The 20030-nt window shown below is 38.6% G+C and overlaps 1 protein-coding gene across 4 annotated transcripts in view; it reads left to right on the top strand.

The window, feature by feature from the left end:
• The first annotated feature begins 4191 nt into the window (after positions 1 to 4191).
• LOC138323618 (fatty acid synthase-like) overlaps positions 4192 to 20030 on the top strand; it is a 29262-nt gene continuing 13423 nt past the window's right edge. Inside the window, exons 1-16 of one of the 4 annotated variants that reach the window (XM_069268347.1) lie at positions 4192 to 4253; positions 6608 to 6768; positions 6986 to 7141; positions 7851 to 8024; positions 8127 to 8327; positions 8700 to 8822; positions 9165 to 9389; positions 10313 to 10758; positions 11171 to 11407; positions 11652 to 11841; positions 12165 to 12394; positions 15190 to 15491; positions 15924 to 16294; positions 16602 to 16862; positions 17727 to 17909; positions 18778 to 19972. In XM_069268347.1, coding sequence (XP_069124448.1) covers positions 6618 to 6768; positions 6986 to 7141; positions 7851 to 8024; positions 8127 to 8327; positions 8700 to 8822; positions 9165 to 9389; positions 10313 to 10758; positions 11171 to 11407; positions 11652 to 11841; positions 12165 to 12394; positions 15190 to 15491; positions 15924 to 16294; positions 16602 to 16862; positions 17727 to 17909; positions 18778 to 19972 — 4445 coding nt within the window. In that variant the 5' untranslated portion in view covers positions 4192 to 4253; positions 6608 to 6617. Of the gene's footprint in view, positions 4254 to 6551; positions 6769 to 6985; positions 7142 to 7850; positions 8025 to 8126; positions 8328 to 8699; positions 8823 to 9164; positions 9390 to 9430; positions 9477 to 10312; positions 10759 to 11170; positions 11408 to 11651; positions 11842 to 12164; positions 12395 to 15189; positions 15492 to 15923; positions 16295 to 16601; positions 16863 to 17726; positions 17910 to 18777; positions 19973 to 20030 lie in introns of those variants that run through there. The other 3 variants (XM_069268346.1, XM_069268349.1, XM_069268348.1) reach the window with 3 other exon arrangements.

The raw sequence follows: 20030 nt of genomic DNA, 5'->3' as shown, positions 1-20030 counted from the left end.
TTTGTTTCCCTAAGCGTCCACAGTTTGTTTCCCCTTCGCGTCCACAGTTTGTTTCCCTTAGTGTCCAGTTTGCTTCCCTAAGCGTCCACAGTTTGTTTCCCTAAGCGTCCACAGTTTGTTTCCCTACGCGTCCACAGTTTGTTTCCCTAAGCGTCCACAGTTTGTTTCCCTAAGCGTCCACAGTTTGTTTCCCTAAGCGTCCACAGTTTGTTTCCCTAAGCGTCCACAGTTTGTTTCCCTAAGCGTCCACAATTTGTTTCCCTAAGCGTCCACAGTTTGTTTCCCTAAGCGTCCACAGTTTGTTTCCCTAAGCGTCCACAGTTTGTTTCCCTAAGCGTCCACAGTTTGTTTCCCTAAGCGTCCACAGTTTGTTTCCCTAAGCGTCCACAGTTTGTTCCCTAAGCGTCCACAGTTTGTTTCCTTAAGCATCCACAAATTGTTTCCCTAAGCGTCCACAATTTGTTTCCCTAAGCGTCCACAGTTTGTTCCCTAAGCGTCCACAGTTTGTTTCCCTAAGCGTCCACAGTTTGTTTCCCTAAGCGTCCACAGTTTGTTTCCCTAAGCGTCCACAGTTTGTTTCCCTAAGCGTCCACAGTTTGTTTCCCTAAGCGTCCACAGTTTGTTTCCCTAAGCGTCCACAGTTTGTTTCCCTAAGCGTCCACAGTTTGTTTCCTTAAGCATCCACAAATTTTTTCCCAAAGCGTCCACAATTTGTTTCCCTAAGCGTCCACAGTTTGTTCCCTAAGCGTCCACAGTTTGTTTCCTTAAGCATCCACAAATTGTTTCCCTAAGCGTCCACAATTTGTTTCCCTAAGCGTCCACAGTTTTCCCCTTCTATTATGCCGTCACAAATTTCCTAATGTAGGCATCCTTCGTTTTTTGTCTTTGAAAGTATGCTGTCTTCTATTCACCCATTCTTTGTTTGAGTTCATTGTGGCCCTCTGATTTCAATAATGGTCCACAAAGTCTGCTAAACCTGCCTAAATTATTAGAGTTTTTTGGCCTAATATAGACTATTTATTAGGCAAAAAAGGCCTAATGATATATAGACAGGTTTAGCGGACTAGGGACCACAGTGAACTTTGGGAGAGATTGATTGATGACCCTCACCAAGCGTTCACTGTTTTTTTTTTTTTTTTTTTTTTTATTCTACATCATGTCGCTGATTCTCGTCTTCTACGCTGCATTTGTATGTATGTTATTTCTTCTTCATCTTTTGTCCACTATTATTGTGTTTTACACTGTTATGGATAAATGTTTATGATTTATGGTTTTTGGAGTACAACGATTATAACTGACGAAAACAATGTTAGACAGGTTTATATAGACATTCTTTGATTGATTTAAGACCGTATTTCTTTTATTTCAGAGCTATGGTATTCTATCCTATTTTGCGAACTTTAGAGTGATGGCCAACTTCTCCACGATATTTTTAAACATACGGTAATAAAATCTTAATTATACTATTGCTAACAATTTATGACAATATTATAAAATATATTTAAAATTAACAATGTAATTAACTAATGTTATTAAAGTCCTCGTTACTAACATTAAACATTAAAGTTTGAAAACCAAAACTAAATGCATCCTACGATTCTGTCCATTCATTGAACATCCTCGGTACAACAGGGGTTAACATCACAGGGATGAACATAACGTCAGTGGTAGTAACCCCTGGATCATCGAGGATGTTCTTGGAATACTTTCTTTCGTCATCCGTTACCACACTGTATCCCACCTTCAGTTTAATTTCTGACGGTTCTGCTAGAGAACACATTTATGTTAATTTTTAGTACAATCATGCTTTATTTATTCCAGGTGGATGTTGGAAAAAGAAAACTTTAATAAATCCGGTACAATATACATCTTAAACGGCTGTATACTTTGCATCACGTTCTTATCTGTCAGGGTATTTCCTATGCCGAAGTTCTGGTATACAGTCTACACGTACATGGGGTCAGAAGATTTAGCGCCTTTAGGAGATCTACCATCATTTTTGGTTGTCCTGTGTCTATTATTAGACGTCTTGAATGTCATATGGAGTGTAAAAATTTTAATGGGTGCTCGTAAAGTATTGATGGCCAATGCTGACAGTAATGGAAACGAAATCAAAAGTTTGGACAAACCGCAATGAAATATTTATATAGTCTTTCGTTTGAACTTATAAAAACGATATGCCCTTTGGAACATAGTTAAAGGCCCACTACTATACATAAGTATACACCCTCTATTGTATACGGTAAAGGCAACTACATACATTATAAACATTGTTAAATGCTCTAGCTATGTCTTGATGGTCACAGCTTCGCCTACCAATGATACTAACATACCAAGGAGTGTAATGGATGAGATGGTCAATGCTGACAATGATTAGGACCAACTCACCAAGTTAAAATGGTTCGACAAACTACAATGAAATATTTCTCAACATCATTTGAACATATAAAAACATGAAACGATATTTGAAAAGTGGACAAAAATATTTAACGATTCCTGTTGAAAGTAGCTGGACAATTGACACACATGTCACCACGGGTATTTGCAGACTAAAAGATAATCTGACAGCATGTCTTGGTAATAATAACAGTGAATATTAACAAGACATCTATTATAATATTTTTGTTAAAACAAAATGCGTGCGCCTGTGATGTCACCAAAGAGAAATCGTATTAAAATTTTTAAACTCGCAAGTTGTTGCATTTTTTTTATGTGATGGATGGAAAGTCACAAAACATCTTGTATCTAATGGATGGTGATACTGTATTTCCGGTAAGGCGATTTGAACATAAGTCGAAATCGCGAAGTTAACGCCGATACGAGTAAACTTAAACTTAAAAAAAAAAAACACTTAAGAAATAGTTGTAATTGTATGCATCCTTCCTATCCCACTTTTTGTTGTCATTTAATTTTGAATTGTAATTTAATACCTCATGTTGAAAACTGAAACTGTGTGAAAATACAGTGTATTGCATTGTTACTAGTAGATAGAACTGGAACATTAAATGCAGTCGACTAAAACCTAAACGTGAAAGGGGTCAAATAAAAACTAGAAGTATCCATATTTCACGTAATATTTTGTGAAATTTTATTCATATGTTGGAACTTATATTTTTGATTTGGTATGGTAACAGTACTTGCGCTTCCATTTTTGTGCCATGCTTCTGATTGATCTTATTTACCATCGTATATCATTATCATTTCATTGTCCCATATAAAATACTCGTTTGAACTATACTAGTATATCCAGTATTTAAGAAGGGTTTTACGATGCAGTGTCCCAAACATTTTCCTTACTAGTATTCCATTTCTAAGGCCACAATTGTGTTATTTTTGTTTAGCGTGTTTTGCAGCCAGCCAGATAAGAAAACAAACAAGAATATAAACATATTTTTTCCCTAAATAACTTACTCTTTTTATGCATTAAAATTTACAATTTGATGTAGGTGACGACGTATATTTTTCTCAAAAATAGTTATTCTATTGTAATTGATCAAATTGAAGACTTTAATAGTTATTCTGTTGCATGTCTTTGGTTGCTCAGTTCCTAAATACTGTGTTTGTTCATTTCATTCATTTCATGCACAGGGACCTGACACGAAATATTTTAACCAACAGTATACATATGATATATATATATATATATATATATATATGAATACTAGCGTTGGTTAAAAAAAGTCGTGTCAGGTCCCTATGATTTCATAGGACGTAAAACCTACCAGCAGACCCTGGCTGTTAATAGGACGTTAAACTAATCAAACATCAAACAAAAACACCAGCAGTCGGCACGCGGACGCAAAACAGAAAAGAATCACAATTATGGAATATTAACTCAATATTTTTAGTATTGATACAAGTTAAAACAACAGACATCGACAACTTTCATTATGAATTGTAGATATGCAAGGTATAAGGAAAATTTAAAAACAAAAAATATGAGCCCATAGCATTACATCAAATCCAAGATCAATACACAAGTGCAACTGTCATTTCTTATCGTCAGACCGATTGTAGTTGTCCCTTTCGTCACAATGATGAACAACTACACATGATCACTGAAGTCGTAGAGGATACACCAAATAAGTTGGCATGGGAATGATTGTCTTTCATGGAATTTCGATAAAAACATTTGCATTTTTTACTGTTCGCCGTTTACATGTACGGAAATTACCGAGTATAGCCGATGTGAAAAGCACGTGCATCGTGTCCCCGGAGACGAACTGGCTTCCATTGAAGTAAACAGGTGAAAGGTGAGTGAGCGATATGAAGTTTGAAATGTCTAGATGATAATTGTCCCATATCAACTTGTGTAAATAAGACGGAAATACACACATATGAATAAAATCACCGAATATCTCGTATATGGAAACATACAGTCAACATCGCCGACGGAGACAATTTTCGCCATGACAAAATATTGATCTACGTGTGTTCGTTTGATTCTACACCGAATACTGGCGTATATTATTGCAATGACAGACAATGAGAACGAAAGATACTGTTTCGAAAACAATCTTAAAATTCTAAATGGAAAAAAATTGTCGAGTAATATATAATGAAAGTGTCTGTATTTGACGAAGATGACAGGCTCTTACAACTTATGAAAAAATTATCTTCGCAACTGCATTGGTCAGTTGGCAATACTAGAAATTGTCATGGGCTTTTCACCAACAGGGAATTTCGGTCAAGGTCATTCATATAAACAAACTTGGTAGCCCTTTATCTCAACATGATAAAGTCTAATTTCAGGTACGTGTGTAGAAGAACAGGGAAAATACACATTCCTGTCTAGTGCCCCGACCAGGAATCGAACCTGGGTCTCCGGCGTGGAAATCTACGGCTCTACCGACTGAGCCAAAGAAGCATGCTCCTTCAGCTGAGTGACAGAGACCGTATTTAACACTATGTACAAGTCACACCGACCCGCTCCTTTTACACTACTCCCCCTGTTTTTCTTGAGATTTCCTAAATCTCAACCCGAGACTCTTTAACCACCTACCATGGGTTATTTACTTGGGCGCCAATGTAGAAGAACAGGGAAAATACACATTCCTGTCTAGTGCCCCGACCAGGAATCGAACCCGGGTCTCCGGCGTGGAAATCTAGGGCTCTACCGACTGAGCCAAAGAAGCATGCTCCGTCAGCTGAGTGACAGAGACCGTATTTAACACTATATACAAACCACACCGACCCGCTCCTTTTACACATGTATCTAGGCCTTTCAGAACTTGAAAAGATTTTTTTTTTTTTTTTTGTATTTTTGGCCTATGTGACCTTGAATGAAGGTCAAGGTCTTTCATATTAACAAACTTGATTGTCATTTATGTCATCATGCTACAGGCCTAATATGTCTTTAGGCCTTCTAGTCATTTGAAGATTTTAGTTTTTTGCCTCCTGTGACCTTGAATATAAATCAAGGTCAATCATAATAACAAACTTGGTAGCCATCTATGTCAGCACCTTACATGCCTAACATTAGGTCTATATACCTTCTAGAATTCACAAGAAGTCATTTGAAGATTTTGGGTTTTTTGGCCCCTGTGACCTTTAATATAGGTCAAGGGGAATCATATTAACAAACTGGTTAGCCATTTATTTCAGTATGTGACCATGAATGAAGGTCAAGATTATTCATATCATCAAACATGGTATGCATTTATGTCAGTATGCTACAAGCCTAATATTAAGTCTAGGGCCTTCCAGAACTTCACAAGGTATTCGTATGAAAAGCTAGAATTTTAGCTTCTGTGACCTTGAATATGGGTCAAGGTCAATTATATTAAACCTTGTAGCCATTTATGTCAGCTTGCTATAAGATCTCTAAGCCTTCTAGAACTTATGTTAACAAGAAGTCATTTGAAGATTTTAAGATGATTGGTCCATGTGACCTTGTATATAAGTCAAGGTCAATCATATAAACAAAATTGGTAGCAATTTATGTCAGCATGCTACAGACTGAATATTAGATCTCCAGGCCTTTCAGAACTTGACAAGAAGTAGTTTTAAGATTTTAAGATTAACATATTAACAAACTTGGTAGTCATTTATGTCAGCATGCTTCAGGCCTAATATATGTCTTTAAATAGGCCTTCTAGTCATTTGAAGACTTTAGTTTTTGGCCTCTTGTGACCTTGAATATAGGCCTAAGTCAATCATAATAACAAATTTGGTAGCCATAGACCTATGTCGGCATCTTACATGCCTAATTAAGACTTTATGATTTTTGGCACATGTGACCTTGAATGAAGGTCAATGTCATTCTTATTATCAAACATGCTAGGCATGCATGCTACAGTGTCAGTTTTACTCTATCAGTGAAGTCTTCTCAGAAGATCTACCAGCTTTTAGACGATAGAGCTTCCAGAAGTAGAAGAGTTACAAATGGTGTGATCAGAAGTTCTGTGTGGTTCTGACAGAGTAAAATGAAGAGTTTTAAATCAGAACAGGGTAGGGAAGATGGTTAGAAACTCAATAGTTAGAAATTTATGTTTAAAAAATAAGAAAATATTTATTTCATCATTGAAAGAAAAAATGAAATTTCTTTACAGTTAAATTAGTTATCAGTAAAAAGAGCAGCATTCTGGATCTTTCCTTTCTGTGATAGCTGCTTTGTCATGGAGGGTCCGGCTGCTGGAAATGATGACGACTCCATTGTCATCAGCGGTATTTCCTGTCGCCTTCCCGGAGCCAATAATATGGCAGAGTTCCGTAACAACCTTTGGAAGGGTGAGAACTCTGTTTCAGAAAACCAGCGCTGGACAAAAGGTACTGCAGCATAAAAATAGTTACCCATATTTAAAACAATAACAGGCTAAAAAAAAAATTTTGAATTTTCTTTTTTAAGGAAAAGCCAACAATACTGAAAATTAATCTTTGCACATTATAGTATCTACAAATTATTTTGCTTTTAAAGTCTTATTTTATTGAGAAGAGGTTCCATTTTTGATTTTTATTTTACTTAGTATGATCTTTTCCTTTTAAGATTTACCAGATGGAACTCCTAATCAGATCGGAACATTAAAAGATCTAGGAAAATTTGATGCGGGATTTTTCAGTGTGAACCCCAAGATTGCAGATGTGATGGACCCACAACTGAGAATGCTACTAGAGTTAACACAGGAAGCCATTGTGGATGCAGGTTTGTATCAAATTATCCAACATATGTACATATAGTGAAACCTGCCTATAAAGACCACCCAAGGGACAGAGGGAAAAGTATCTCTATAGCCAGGTGGTCTTTATACACAGGTTGAATTATGATGATGTTGGTCGTTTGGGACCCTACAAAAGTGGTCTTAATAAGCGCGTGGTCTTTAAATAGAGGTGGTCATTAAGTCAGGTTTGATTGTACTCTGTATTATTATTGATGGCTCTAGTTCATGTAACGTATGATTTTAGATAATAGGGAAAAAATGCATGATTTGTGACAAGGGACACTGACTCTATAGTTTGATAATGAGGAATATACATACTGTACTCCTCACCTTTGTATCCATGGGAGACATACCGGTAAGGAATCCCAGTCCTCTTTGTTTAAAAGAAAAAAAAAAGGAAAAAAAATCCATGCCATTATCTCAACACTGTTGTAGTTATTTTGACAAACTAGCAGTTACCTATTTTCACCTCCTTGGAGTTAATTTGAGGTCATAATGACCTTGACCCCCTACCTCCAACTTAAAAAAAGTTTCATTTTCAAATGCTTATCATCATTAAGAATTCACTAAGAGCATGTACGATATCCATTTTTTTTTTTTATTATTTTTGAAATTATAAAACTATGGATCAAGATAATGACTTGCTAAAAATATACTTTAATGCTGTGACAAAGTACCTTTTCCTGTAAACAGGAGTAGATCCCGTGGACCTGAAGGGCTCGGACACTGGGGTGTATGTGGCATGTGGACTGTCTGAGAACATGGAAGCCTTCAGCACAATCCAAGATCACATCTACGCCTACAACCCAATTGGAAATGCTACTGCTATGTTCGCCAACAGGATTTCTTTTGCATTTGATTTCAAAGGTAAGATTCTGGTAAATAAATTCTCCTATTCACCCCGAATGAGATCAGTACATGTAATTGTATTATAAAAATATGATAAGATTCAACATTTTTCAATTGTAGGGGCTAGCTATGCCTTGAGGAATGGCCACACTAGTGGTCTGGTGGCACTGGACCGTGGACTGATGGCCCTAAAGACTGGACAGTGCCAGGCAGCAGTAGTAGCCGGCTGTAACCTTTGTCTCAAGGTCACGACCTCCAGTCAACTTTACAGGAATGGTCTTTTATCTTCTCACAGTCTCTGTGACTGTTTCAATGGAAATGGTAGGTATTGAAAACTGAATGATCTAGTTAATTCTTCTGGTAAAGAAATAAAAAGCAAATAAAATTGCATTTGTGAGAACAAACTGAAAACAATCAAAGGATGCAATAGATGCAATATTTGCCCACAATTTGACATGGAAAACATGCATTTATTGCCTTCTCTGATGACTTTGTGATGATTATGATTAGTTACATTATCATTGGAAAGTATTTCAAATCTTACAGATAGCTTCAAAAGAGTTCTGCCAGAAATCACCAAAAACATATTGTAGTGAAATTATCAAAAAGCCATGAAATGTAAAATTATTATATGAAAGTTAAACTTATGACAGGTAATATTGACCTAATATTGATTGATATTGGGTGTTGTAGAAGATGGACTTACTAGGAGTGAGGGAGTGGTGGCCATATTTCTACAGAAAAGTTCCTCAGCTAAGAGGATTTACTCGACCGTTCTACACACCAAGGTGGCCTCCTACAGGTCTCCCTCTCCAAGTAAGATATGGCATTATATTGACATTCACTGGTAACTTCTTAGTATAAACTAACCAAGCCAAAGTCTATGAGGGTATAACTGACACACAAAACATGACCTTTATGACCTCACTAATGTTGACAGGGACTGTTCCATCTTGTGAAATATATTGTCGTTGATAAACAGCTTTCCTGATCTAATTAAAGATCCTCAAAATGAGTTAATAATGTAAATATAAGCATTAAATTATCTTCCTATGGAATCTATTGTCTATATAGATATAGGAGCTTTGCTATGATTATGATTTGTGGATTGGTTTTGACATTTGCAATATGGTACTAAATATTTTTAATGATTTTTAGTGCTGCCACCTAGCGTTGAGGAGCTGACAGACTTTCTACAGCAAGTGTACCAGGAGGCTGGGGTCCCTCCTGAAGAGGTAGCATATGTAGAAACGAGTGGTTCAGTGGCTAACAGTATGACACAGGAAATGGCAGCTTTGGTCAAGGTCATCAGCAGCCAAAGGTCGTCTCCACTTCTGATTGGTTCTGTAATTTTTAATATTGGCCATACAGAAACAGTGTCTGGTAAGTCACAATTGGTCAAGATCTTCACAGAACAGCTTCTCATTGGTTCTGTAATATGTAATATGGTTCCCATGGAAACAGTGTCTGGTAAGTCACCATTGGTCAAGATCTTCACAGAACAGCTTCTCATTTGCTCTGTTTTATGTAATGTTGTTTCCATGGAAACAGTGTTTGGTAAGTCACCATTGGTCAAGATCTTCACAGGACAGCTTTTCATTGGTTCTGTATTAAATGTATATTATTCCCCTGATAACATTGTCCGGTAAGTCACAATATCCCCAGATTCATCATTGTACCGTAATTTTAGATAAATTACTAATTTAAAAGTCTCCACAGGAAAACATTAAAGAAGTTAAGGCAATGAATAATTCAATAAAAACTTAACTATGGAAAATTTGAAGTCAAGAAGTTTCCATGAATTAAGGAATATTGATGATCTTTGTCACTCCTGATCAGTTCTGTATGCTGTTGTGCACATGATTTTGTAAATCTTGCCTTTACAGATCTCATGACTGGCTTAGTATTGGATTGGGTTTATCATATAGAAACTAACAAATCACACTGTTGGTCTTTACTGCTTCTGATCGATGCTTCTGATACATAAAACTTACATCCTTTTTGTCTCTAAGACCTTAATTTGTTTGTATCCTAAAACCATGATGAAAATCTTGAATAATGGGACTAATTTGTGATACCCAATAACATTTGTCCATGACTAGTATCTGCAGTGGTGTTGAAACGTTAGTACGGGTTATCGTCAATTCATTCTAATTGTTCAATTTTGGCCCTAAATGACCTTAGTTGTTGATGGGCCATAAAACTCAAACAAACCTATGCAAACGTTATCGTGTATCATGTGGTATGCAAATTAGTCCCATTGGTAAAATAATTCTTGTGAATAACGGATTCATATTTTCCCCTAGATCTCGTAGGTCTTGCCAAACTCATCCTGACCATGGAAGAAGACATCATTCCACCAAACCTCCATATCTGTACACTGGACAATAACCAAGCTACCATCCTTGGCGGCCAAGCAAAGGTAGTCGAGGAGAAGACACGGTTACCTGGCAACAGCGGAATTGTGGCCTTAAATTCCTATGGACTTGGCAACCTGTGTGCTCATGCTGTGTTTTCAGCACATAAACATCCGATATCTGATTCCCACCCAGCAGAAAAACTGCCACGTTTATTCACATATTCAAGTAGGACGAAAGAAGGCTTGGAATCTGTGTTCCAGCTTGTTTGCAATAATGCCAATAACGTACACCTTCAGTGCCTTCTGCAGCAGACGGCTCACTTCGCCCCTACACACAACCCCATACGGGGCTATACAGTGCTTAATTCTTCAGAGGGGCTCCAGGAAATCAAGGTGAGACAAAATCTATTGTTTAAAAGTACAATAGTCAATACAAAATCTTATCCTTTCACCTATGACATCTTGCATAGTACACAATGCAATATGTATGTAATTCTTTTGTAAGCAACTTTCCTTTTTGACTCCTGTTCAAGAACTTCAAGACCCAGAGACCTGATATTAATCATATGTAGTGTAATGAATGCGAAGACAATATGGTACAGAATGTAACATACTCCAACAATGTTAGAGATAAATCAAGATGAGATACTTTTGAATCATTACATTGTGTCAACATTGCCTTTCAGAAGTTTCTCAATATTTTGCATCTAATATTATTGGATTGAATAGTTACATAATCCAAAAATTCAAGAATTTTATAAGTCTTTTAAAACAACAGCTGCAAAATTTTTAAAACAAATTTCAGAACTGCAGTTCAGTGGTAAATGATCGACCACTGTGGCTTGTGTACTCAGGAATGGGTTCACAGTGGCCAGGAATGGGACGTTCCATGATGAAATTTGAAGTATTCCGCCACTCAATCCAAAGATGTGATGCTATCCTCCAGAAACAAGGACTAGATCTGCAGAAGATGATGATGGAAGGGGAGGAGAAAACCTACGATAGTGTTCTACATTCATTTGTGGCCCTGGCATCTATACAGGTATGCATAACACTTATTTTTGGCTTCTGAGCCATCTTCAGACAAATTGAAACCAAACAGATAGGTAAAATGTCCATCTTGATATAAATGTCATTGACCTTGAAATTGTATATTATATTTTATTTGACCTTGACATTGCCAAATATACTAAGCATGAGCTTTTTCCTGACTGATATAATATTTTATTCTTCATTTGACTTTGCCATTGAAGAATATACTAATCATGACCTTTGACCTGATTCAGATAGCTCTCACAGACATGCTGCAATGTATGGGTATAAAACCAGATGGCATCTTGGGCCACTCTGTGGGAGAATTGGGATGTGGCTATGCTGATGGCTCACTGACAGCCGAGGAAACTGTTCTTGCTGCTTACTGGAGAGGGCGCTGTGTAGAGGAGGCCAAACTGCCACCAGGGGGCATGGCAGCAGTTGGTAATCATTATATAATCTGTGGTAACATTATATAACAAAATAAGAGTCAAAATTGTCTTTAAAGACCACCAAAATGACATCGAAAAATTATCTTTTTATAACCCCTGCAACAAAATGGGCGTTTGTTCTATACTATAATTGTCTTGTCTGTCTGTCTGTTGTCTGCAAATCTTCTTCAGACAACTCAAAACTACTGGACAAATTTCAATGAAACTTCTAACTCATTTTGTGAGACCATTTGAAGATGTGTAATTGAATTTTGATACATCAGATATGAGAAGAGTCTAGAATAGATTTAAGTTAATCCAACATTTTTTCCACAGGGCTTACGTGGAAGGAAGCTATGGACCAATGCCCAGGAGAGGTCATGCCTGCATGCCACAACTCTACAAACACTGTAACCGTGTCTGGTCCAGTAGAGGAAGTGGCCAAATTTGTGTTAGAGCTCCAAGGTCGTGGAGTGTTTGCCCGACAGGTTAATAGTGCTGGTGTGGCCTTCCACTCAAAGGACATGTTAAAGGTGGCTCCACTCCTAAAGTCTCGCCTGTCTCAGGTAAGTACACTGGATAAAGGCTGCTCCACTCCTCAAGTCTCACCTGTCTCAGGTAAGTACACTTGAATCCGCTCCTTAAGTCTCACCTGTAAGTACACTTGAATCCGATCCGTAAGTCTCACCTGTCTCAGGTAAGTATACTGGATAAAAGTGGCTCCACTCCTCCAGTCTCACCTGTCTAAGGTAAGTACACTGGATAAAAGTGGCTCCGCTCCTCCAGTCTCACCTATCTAAGGTAAGTACACTGGATAAAGGTGGCTCCACTACTCAAGTCTCACCTGTCTAAGGTAAGTACACTGGATAAAGGTGGCTCCTCTCTCTCAGTCTCACCTATCTAAGGTAAGTACACTGGATAAAGGTGGCTAACCCTCCCGTCTCACCTGTCTAAGATAAGTACACACTGTCTAAAGGTGGCTCGGCTCCTCCAGTCTCACCTGTCTAAGGTAAGTACACTAGATAAAGGTGGCTACACTCCTCCAGTCTCACCTGTCTAAGATAAGTACACTGGATTAAGGTGGCTCCACTCCTCCAGTCTCACCTGTCTAAGGTAAGTACACTAGATAAAAGTGGCTCCACTCCTCCAGTCTCACCTGTCTAAGATAAGTACACTGGATAAAGGTGGCTCGGCTCCTCCAGTCTCACCTATGTAAGGTAAGTACACTGGATAAAAGTGTCTCCACTACTCAAGTCTCACCTGTCTCAGGTAAGTACACTGGATAAAGGTGGCTCCACTCCTCCAGTCTCACCTATCTAAGGTAAGTACACTGGATAAAGGTTGCTCCGCTTCTTAAGTCTCACCTGTAAGTATACACTGGAATCCGATCCTTAAGTCTCACCTGTCTAAGGTAAGTACACTGGAATCCGATCCTTAAGTCTCACCTGTCTAAGGTAAGTACACTGGAATCCGATCCTTAAGTCTCACCTGTCTAAGGTAAGTACACTGGAATCCGATCCTTAAGTCTCACCTGTCTAAGGTGAGTACACTGGAATCTGATCCTCCAGTCTCACCTGTCTAAGGTAAGTACACTGGAATCCGAATCTTAGGTCTAACCTGTCTAAGGTAAGTACAACTTGAATCCGCTCCTTAAGTCTCACCTGTCTAAGGTAAGTACACTTGAATCCACTCCTCAAGTCTTACCTGTCTAAGGTAAGTACACTGGAATCTGATCCTTAAGTCTCACCTGTCTAAGGTAAGTACACTGGATAAAGGTGGCTCCACTCTTCCAGTCTCACCTGTCTAAGATAAGTACACTGGATAAAGGTGGCTCCACTCCTCCAGTCTCGCCTATCTAAGGTAAGTATACTGGATAAAGGTTGCTCAGCTTTTTAAGTCTCACCTGTAAGTACACTTGAATCCGCTCCTTAAGTCTCACCTGTAAGCACACTTGAATCCGATCCGTAAGTCTCACCTGTCTAAGGTAAGTACACTGGAATCCGATCCTTAGGTCTCACCTGTCTAAGGTAAGTACACTGGAATCCAATCTGTAAGTCTCACCTGTCTAAGGCAAGTACACTGGAATCCAATCCTTAAGTCTCACCTGTCTAAAGTAAGTACACTGAAATCCGCTCCTCAAGTCTCGTCTCTCTAAGGTAAGTACACTGGAATCCGCTCCTTAAGTCTCACCTGTAAGTACACTTGAATCCGATCCGTAAGTCTCACCTGTCTAAGGTAAGTACACTTGAATCCGATTCATAGGTCTCACCTGTCTAAGGTAAGTACACTGGAATCCGATCCTTAGGTCTCACCTGTCTAAGGTAAGTACACTGGAATCCACTCCTCAAGTCTTACCTGTCTAAGGTGAGTACACTGGAATCTGATCCTTAAGTCTCACCTGTCTAAGGTAAGTACACTGGAATCCGGTCCTTAAGTCTCACCTGTCTAAGGTAAGTACACTGGAATCCGATCCTTAAGTCTTACCTGTCTAAGGTGAGTACACTGGAATCCGATCCTTAAGTCTCACCTGTCTAAGTTAAGTACACTGGAATCCGCTCCTTAAGTCTCACCTTTCTAAGGTAAGTACACTGGAATTTGATCCTTAAGTCTCACCTGTCTCAGTTAAGTACACTGGAATCCGCTCCGTAAGTCTCACCTGTCTAAGGTAAGTACACTTGAATCCGATCCTTAAGTCTCACCTGTCTAAGGTAAGTACACTGGAATCCACTCATCAAGTCTTACCTGTCTAAGGTGAGTACACTGGAATCCGCCCCTCAAGTCTCATTTGTCTAAGGTAAGTACACTGGAATCCGATCCTTAAGTCTCACCTGTCTAAGGTAAGTACACTGGAATCCGCTCCTTAAGTCTCACCTGTAAATACACTTGAATCTGATCCGTAAGTCTCACCTGTCTAAGGTAAGTACACTGGAATCTGATCCTTAAGTCTCACCTGTCTAAGGTAAGTACACTGGAATCCGATCTTGAAGTCTCGCCTGTCTAAAGTAAGAACACTGGACTGGATCTTATTGAAGAACAGATATTGTCTACTGCAGGTAAAATCTGTTTTGCTGTTAACAGGACCTCAGGGAATGGGAGGGTGCTGTGACTAGGTTTATATGTCATTCCATTCTTCCATATCATTACACAATTTTCAAGAATATTAGAGCAAATTACAAAAAAAATTTTATCAAAACCTTTGCCTGTTGGATTGTTGTAGAATCTTGATAAAAAATGCTGTAATTTCTTTCTTACAAATCAAATAGACCTTTTAATATATACATGTTTGTTTGTCCATTTGGACGATTTAAAAAAAAATTCCCAGTTATGGCACATATAGCTTTAATCTTGGTTGTAAATACAGGTTATAAAACCTAAGCCAAGGAGTTCTAGATGGATCAGCTCATCTGTACCAGAGTCGGAATGGAACACTGAGAAAGGAAAATGGTCATCTGCAGAATACATTGTCAACAACTTAGTCAGTCCAGTGCTTTTTCAGGAAGCACTCAAACATGTTCCTGAAAACGCATGTGTGATTGAGATTGCTCCTCACTGCCTCCTACAAGCTGTGATCAAGCGTTCCCTCCCTAAATCATGTTCTACATTCGGAGTGATGAAAAGACAGCATGAAAACAATCCAGACTTTTTCTACTCGAACCTTGGCAAGTGAGTCATTTGTCCATTACTCAATATTCAATTTGAAAAATTACCATTCTTGGAAATGAATTCTGATAATACTTACCTCACTATCATTATCATCCATAGATGTAGAGGGGGAAAGGAGGTCTATAGTTTAACAATATGTTCTCGCTTTCTGTTGTATGTTTCCTTGTCTATGTTAAAAGAAGGACTTTTTGTGTCATGTACTGAAAAAAGCTTACTGTGGCCTATATTTGTACTGAAAAAAGGTTACTGTGGCCTATATTTCTTCTGAAAGGTTACTGTGACCTATATTTTGCATTTGACCCACATTAATCAATGTGATCAATTGTCTTAGCTAGCTACATTATGTATTCAGGTACCAACTTGTAAAAGAGCTCTAAAATTCCAAAAATTGTCTTTACAAATTGGATGAATATCTTTTGAATCCCTCTGTAGATGTTACATGGAGGGTATCAGACTGAATCCCCTGGGTCTCTTTCCTGCTGTCCAGCTGCCTGTACCCCGAGGCACACCCATGATTAGCCCTGCCCTAGGCTGGGATCACAGTCAGGACTGGGCGGTAGCAGACCAACAAAACTTCATCACAGAGAGCCTTCCCTGCCTGTTCGAGATTGACTTTTCTGCTGACTCTAAGTATCACTATATCATAGACCATCGCATCAACGGCCTTGACCTCTTTCCAGCATCTGGCTATCTGACTCTAGCGTGGCGAGCTCTAGCGAGAGTTTTGGGACAGCTTTACACACAGATGCCAGTCTCGTTTTCCAATGTCGTCTTCCATCGGGCCACTATTCTACCCAAATCTGGTCTCTACAATCAGAATATATACATTGCATTTATGAATAATAGAAGACATCATTTAGGACGTTAATTAATCAAACAAACAAATAAACAAATAGTTGTATTTCACAGCAGTAGATAATATTTAGCATACCTTTCTTGGTCTTATGAAAAAAATAAGCCTTTGTTTTTCTCCATTTTCTTTTTATAGGGGAATTGCTGAGATTTAAAACAAAAGCTTTACAAAAGACCTCCATCAATTTCTGTAATTTGTTTGATCCCATTAAATATTCATGATGTTCTTTTTAATTTCCATTCTTTTACTTTATCTAGGCAAGCTGACCTTTCGTGTAAATTTAGTACAAGCAACCGGCTGTTTCGAGATCAGTCAGGATGATGGACTTGTGGCAAGCGGGGTTATCTCCCCTGCTCAGGGAGCTGCCAATTGGGGTACACAGGAGGTTCCCATCCCAAAGAGCCCGCTACGAAGTCTGGAGCCAGAACTGACAACTGAGGACATCTACAAAGAACTGAGGCTGCGTGGTTACGAGTTTGGACCGAGGTTTCGGTCAATTATGAAAACAAGCTGTAGAGGTGATTAAGCGTAACTGTCAAAAAAGTATATTTCTGTCATTGGAAACAAGGAAAGAAAAACATCTTAAAGTAATTGCTAACAGATTTTCTAAAATTACATTGTTTCTCTTGACTGAAAGTGTATTGATTGACAAAGCATGGTTTAATTTTGCAGACCATTAGCCAATTATATTTTTGCAGGGATTGTTTGATTATGCAGTATAAAACATGGAAATCAACATCACAGTTTTAAAATAGTAAGAAAGGGATATATATCATATATACTCTTCTAGCAAAGATTGGAAATCCAATACATGTATTTATGAAATTTGATTTTTCATTTCAAGCGAAAATTGTAAATATTTTATCAAGGACGAATTATGAGAAGGAAAAGTCACACTGGGGTTTGGGCAAGTACAACTCAGGAGCTTTAGTGTTTGTGCACTGACCGTGACATTGGGCGATGACCGATTTCCTTTTATATCCGCCGGTGCAGCCTTTGATGTAGCTTGCGGGTGCAAGGGTTACTGTCTTATTTCTGAAATGTGCTGTCATTTCAGCTATCGTGATTTTTTTATGAAAATTTCAGACATTTCTTCTAAATCTTCCGTCAATAAAGCAAGTACTCAACGTTGTGAAATTTGATTAACTTTACATTGGTGTTTCGTTTGACGCAATAAGATAAGGATTTGTGGAGAATAATGGTTTTTATTCCCGGTTCATAGGCGTCTCGCGAGGTGTTTAGTAGTGTAAAGAGGCAGTGACGAATCCTTCTCACTTATAAATCCTTTATTTTACTCATGGAATAGCAGGCTGTACCATATTAAAATTACAACTACCAGGTAAGTCTAATAGAGTTTGCAAATGATATATTACTGTGTCCAGGTGAAGAAGGAGATCTTCTGTGGACCAACAACTGGGTGTTAATGTTGGACGCCATGATACAGGTACACCTGATAGTGAAACCTGACATCACGTCAGCACTTCCCACAGGGATTCGGAGTCTGACTGTCGACCCAGTCAACCATAACAAAGCTTTACTGCTGGACCATAACACAGGGAAAACTGGTATGTCCTTTACTATTTGATACTCCTGACTACATATATAGTCACCAAATCTTCCATTCACTCACCTTGTGATATGTAATGAAGCACCGTCCGTCCGTCAACATTTGCTTTAAATCGCTACTAGTCATAGATTTCTACATGAAATGTAACCTAGTTTGGCCAGAAACATCCTTGGGGGAAGGGGAACAGTGTTGTGTAAATTTTGGCTCTGACCCCCCAGGGGGCAGGAGGGGCGGATCCCAATAGGGGATATAGAGGTAAATCCTTTAAATTACTACTACTCTTAAAGTTCTGCATGGATTGTAACAAAATTTGGCTAGAAACATCCTCTTGGAAAGAGGAACAGAGTTTGTATAAATTTTGGCTCTGACCCAAGGGCAGCAGGAGGGGCGGGGCCCAATAAGGGAAACAGATGTAAGTATTTAAGTTCCTTCAGAAAAGAAACAATGAACATGTATTCGAAACATTACTTGAAATTACAAACCAGGTGAGCTATACAGGCTATCTGGGCCTTTTGTCACTTTTGTGATAGGGATGAACAAGCTAAAAATCAGAACAGTTAATTTGTTGGCAGAATACTAGAATATTCAATTTATAGTAGAATTCAGAATGCATTTGATTTGATTAACTCTAAAACATGTTCAATTTTGTAGAAAAAATTTACACAAGGTTTAACTATTGTGAAGAGTAAAGATTTATTGACATCATTATAAAAAACATGTGTTATGGTAACAAGAAAGTTGTATTCACATTCAGATTAAAGTCACACAGTCATAAATGAGAAATAAAAAGGGATTTGGCAGACCATCCAAGCCTTTTGCATCTTAACAATAACATTGAATGATACATATTTAATTTTTTCTTGCAGTTGTGAAGGTGTTTGTGAATAAGTATGGTGACACTACCTCAGCAGGAGGTGCCATTATGGAAGGCGTCAGTCTGACCAAGGTTAACTTGCGTCCACATGACCAGATGGTTACCCTAAGCGACATGACCTTTGTTCCCTACCTGAACTCGGCTGGTTCTGCTGCGCTTTCCTTGGTCAAGTACACTGAACAATGCAGCCATGTCGCTGCTGCTGTTCTAAAAAAATTTGAATCTTACATCAGTGAATCTGATATTCCAAATAAAGATCTGTTGCAAGTAGTGGCAAAATCTTGTGCAGCAGACGACATAAGTGATCTGAAAATCAAATCCAAAGACTATGTTCAGTTGGACCAGAGCCTGCTGAGGACGTTGATGAAAATCTCTTCACTGAGACCAACAAGAGGATTGGCTGATAATGTTATGAGTGTACTGGATGCATTCAGATCTGACATGGAAAATGATCAATTACTGAATCACATGATCAGCAAGGCCGTCCTCAATCCATGCTTAGACATTGTCTTGGAGAACCTGACATCAAGGACATTGGGTGTTTTGGAGGTCAAAGATCAGGACAATGTCTTTGGAGAAAAGGTCAGAGGTCACCTACATCAGGCTCAGAGAGGATCTGTCAGCTTCCATCAGGTTGACTGGACGTTTGATGAAAAATCAAAACCACAAGATCCCTGTCATCTTGTTGTACTTGAGGGGTTTCTACATGGACAATCAGACATAACTGAATCTCTCGGAAAGGTCTCCTCACTGGTCGCCCTTGGTGGCTTCATTTTGTTGTTAGAGGTTACCCACAACTTCCACCTACAGGCCATGCTGGATGGCCTAATAAAGCAATGTTTGAAGGTGAAGGAAGAGAGAACTCTCGGATGGTACTGCAGTACCTCGCGGTGGGAAGAGCTATTCAAAATGGCCGGTTTCCAAATCGTTGTAGCAAGAACGGATTGCCTTCTCTACACTTTATACTTGTTGAAAAAGAACACGGACTGTGATCTGAAAAGACAAACTGTGGTGTCTGTTGATGATCTCAAATTCTCATGGCTGGAGGATCTCAAGTCAAAGTTCAAAGAAGTGCAGGCAAAACCCAAGGGAGATAACCTGTGGCTGGTCGCTGATAAAGAAAAGCACAACGGAATTCTGGGATTGGTGCGATGCCTGCGCCGAGAACCAGGAGGAGAGAAGATAAGGCAGGTTTGCTTAAAAACAATACTGTAGAATTTCTTTCACTGCTACTAAAAATTGTGC

The sequence above is a fragment of the Argopecten irradians genome, chromosome 5, assembly GCF_041381155.1.
Source record: "Argopecten irradians isolate NY chromosome 5, Ai_NY, whole genome shotgun sequence".
Taxonomy (NCBI): Eukaryota; Metazoa; Mollusca; class Bivalvia; order Pectinida; family Pectinidae; genus Argopecten; species Argopecten irradians.
Note: the sequence above shows the minus strand (reverse complement) of the source record. Positions and strands in the feature narration are given on the sequence as shown.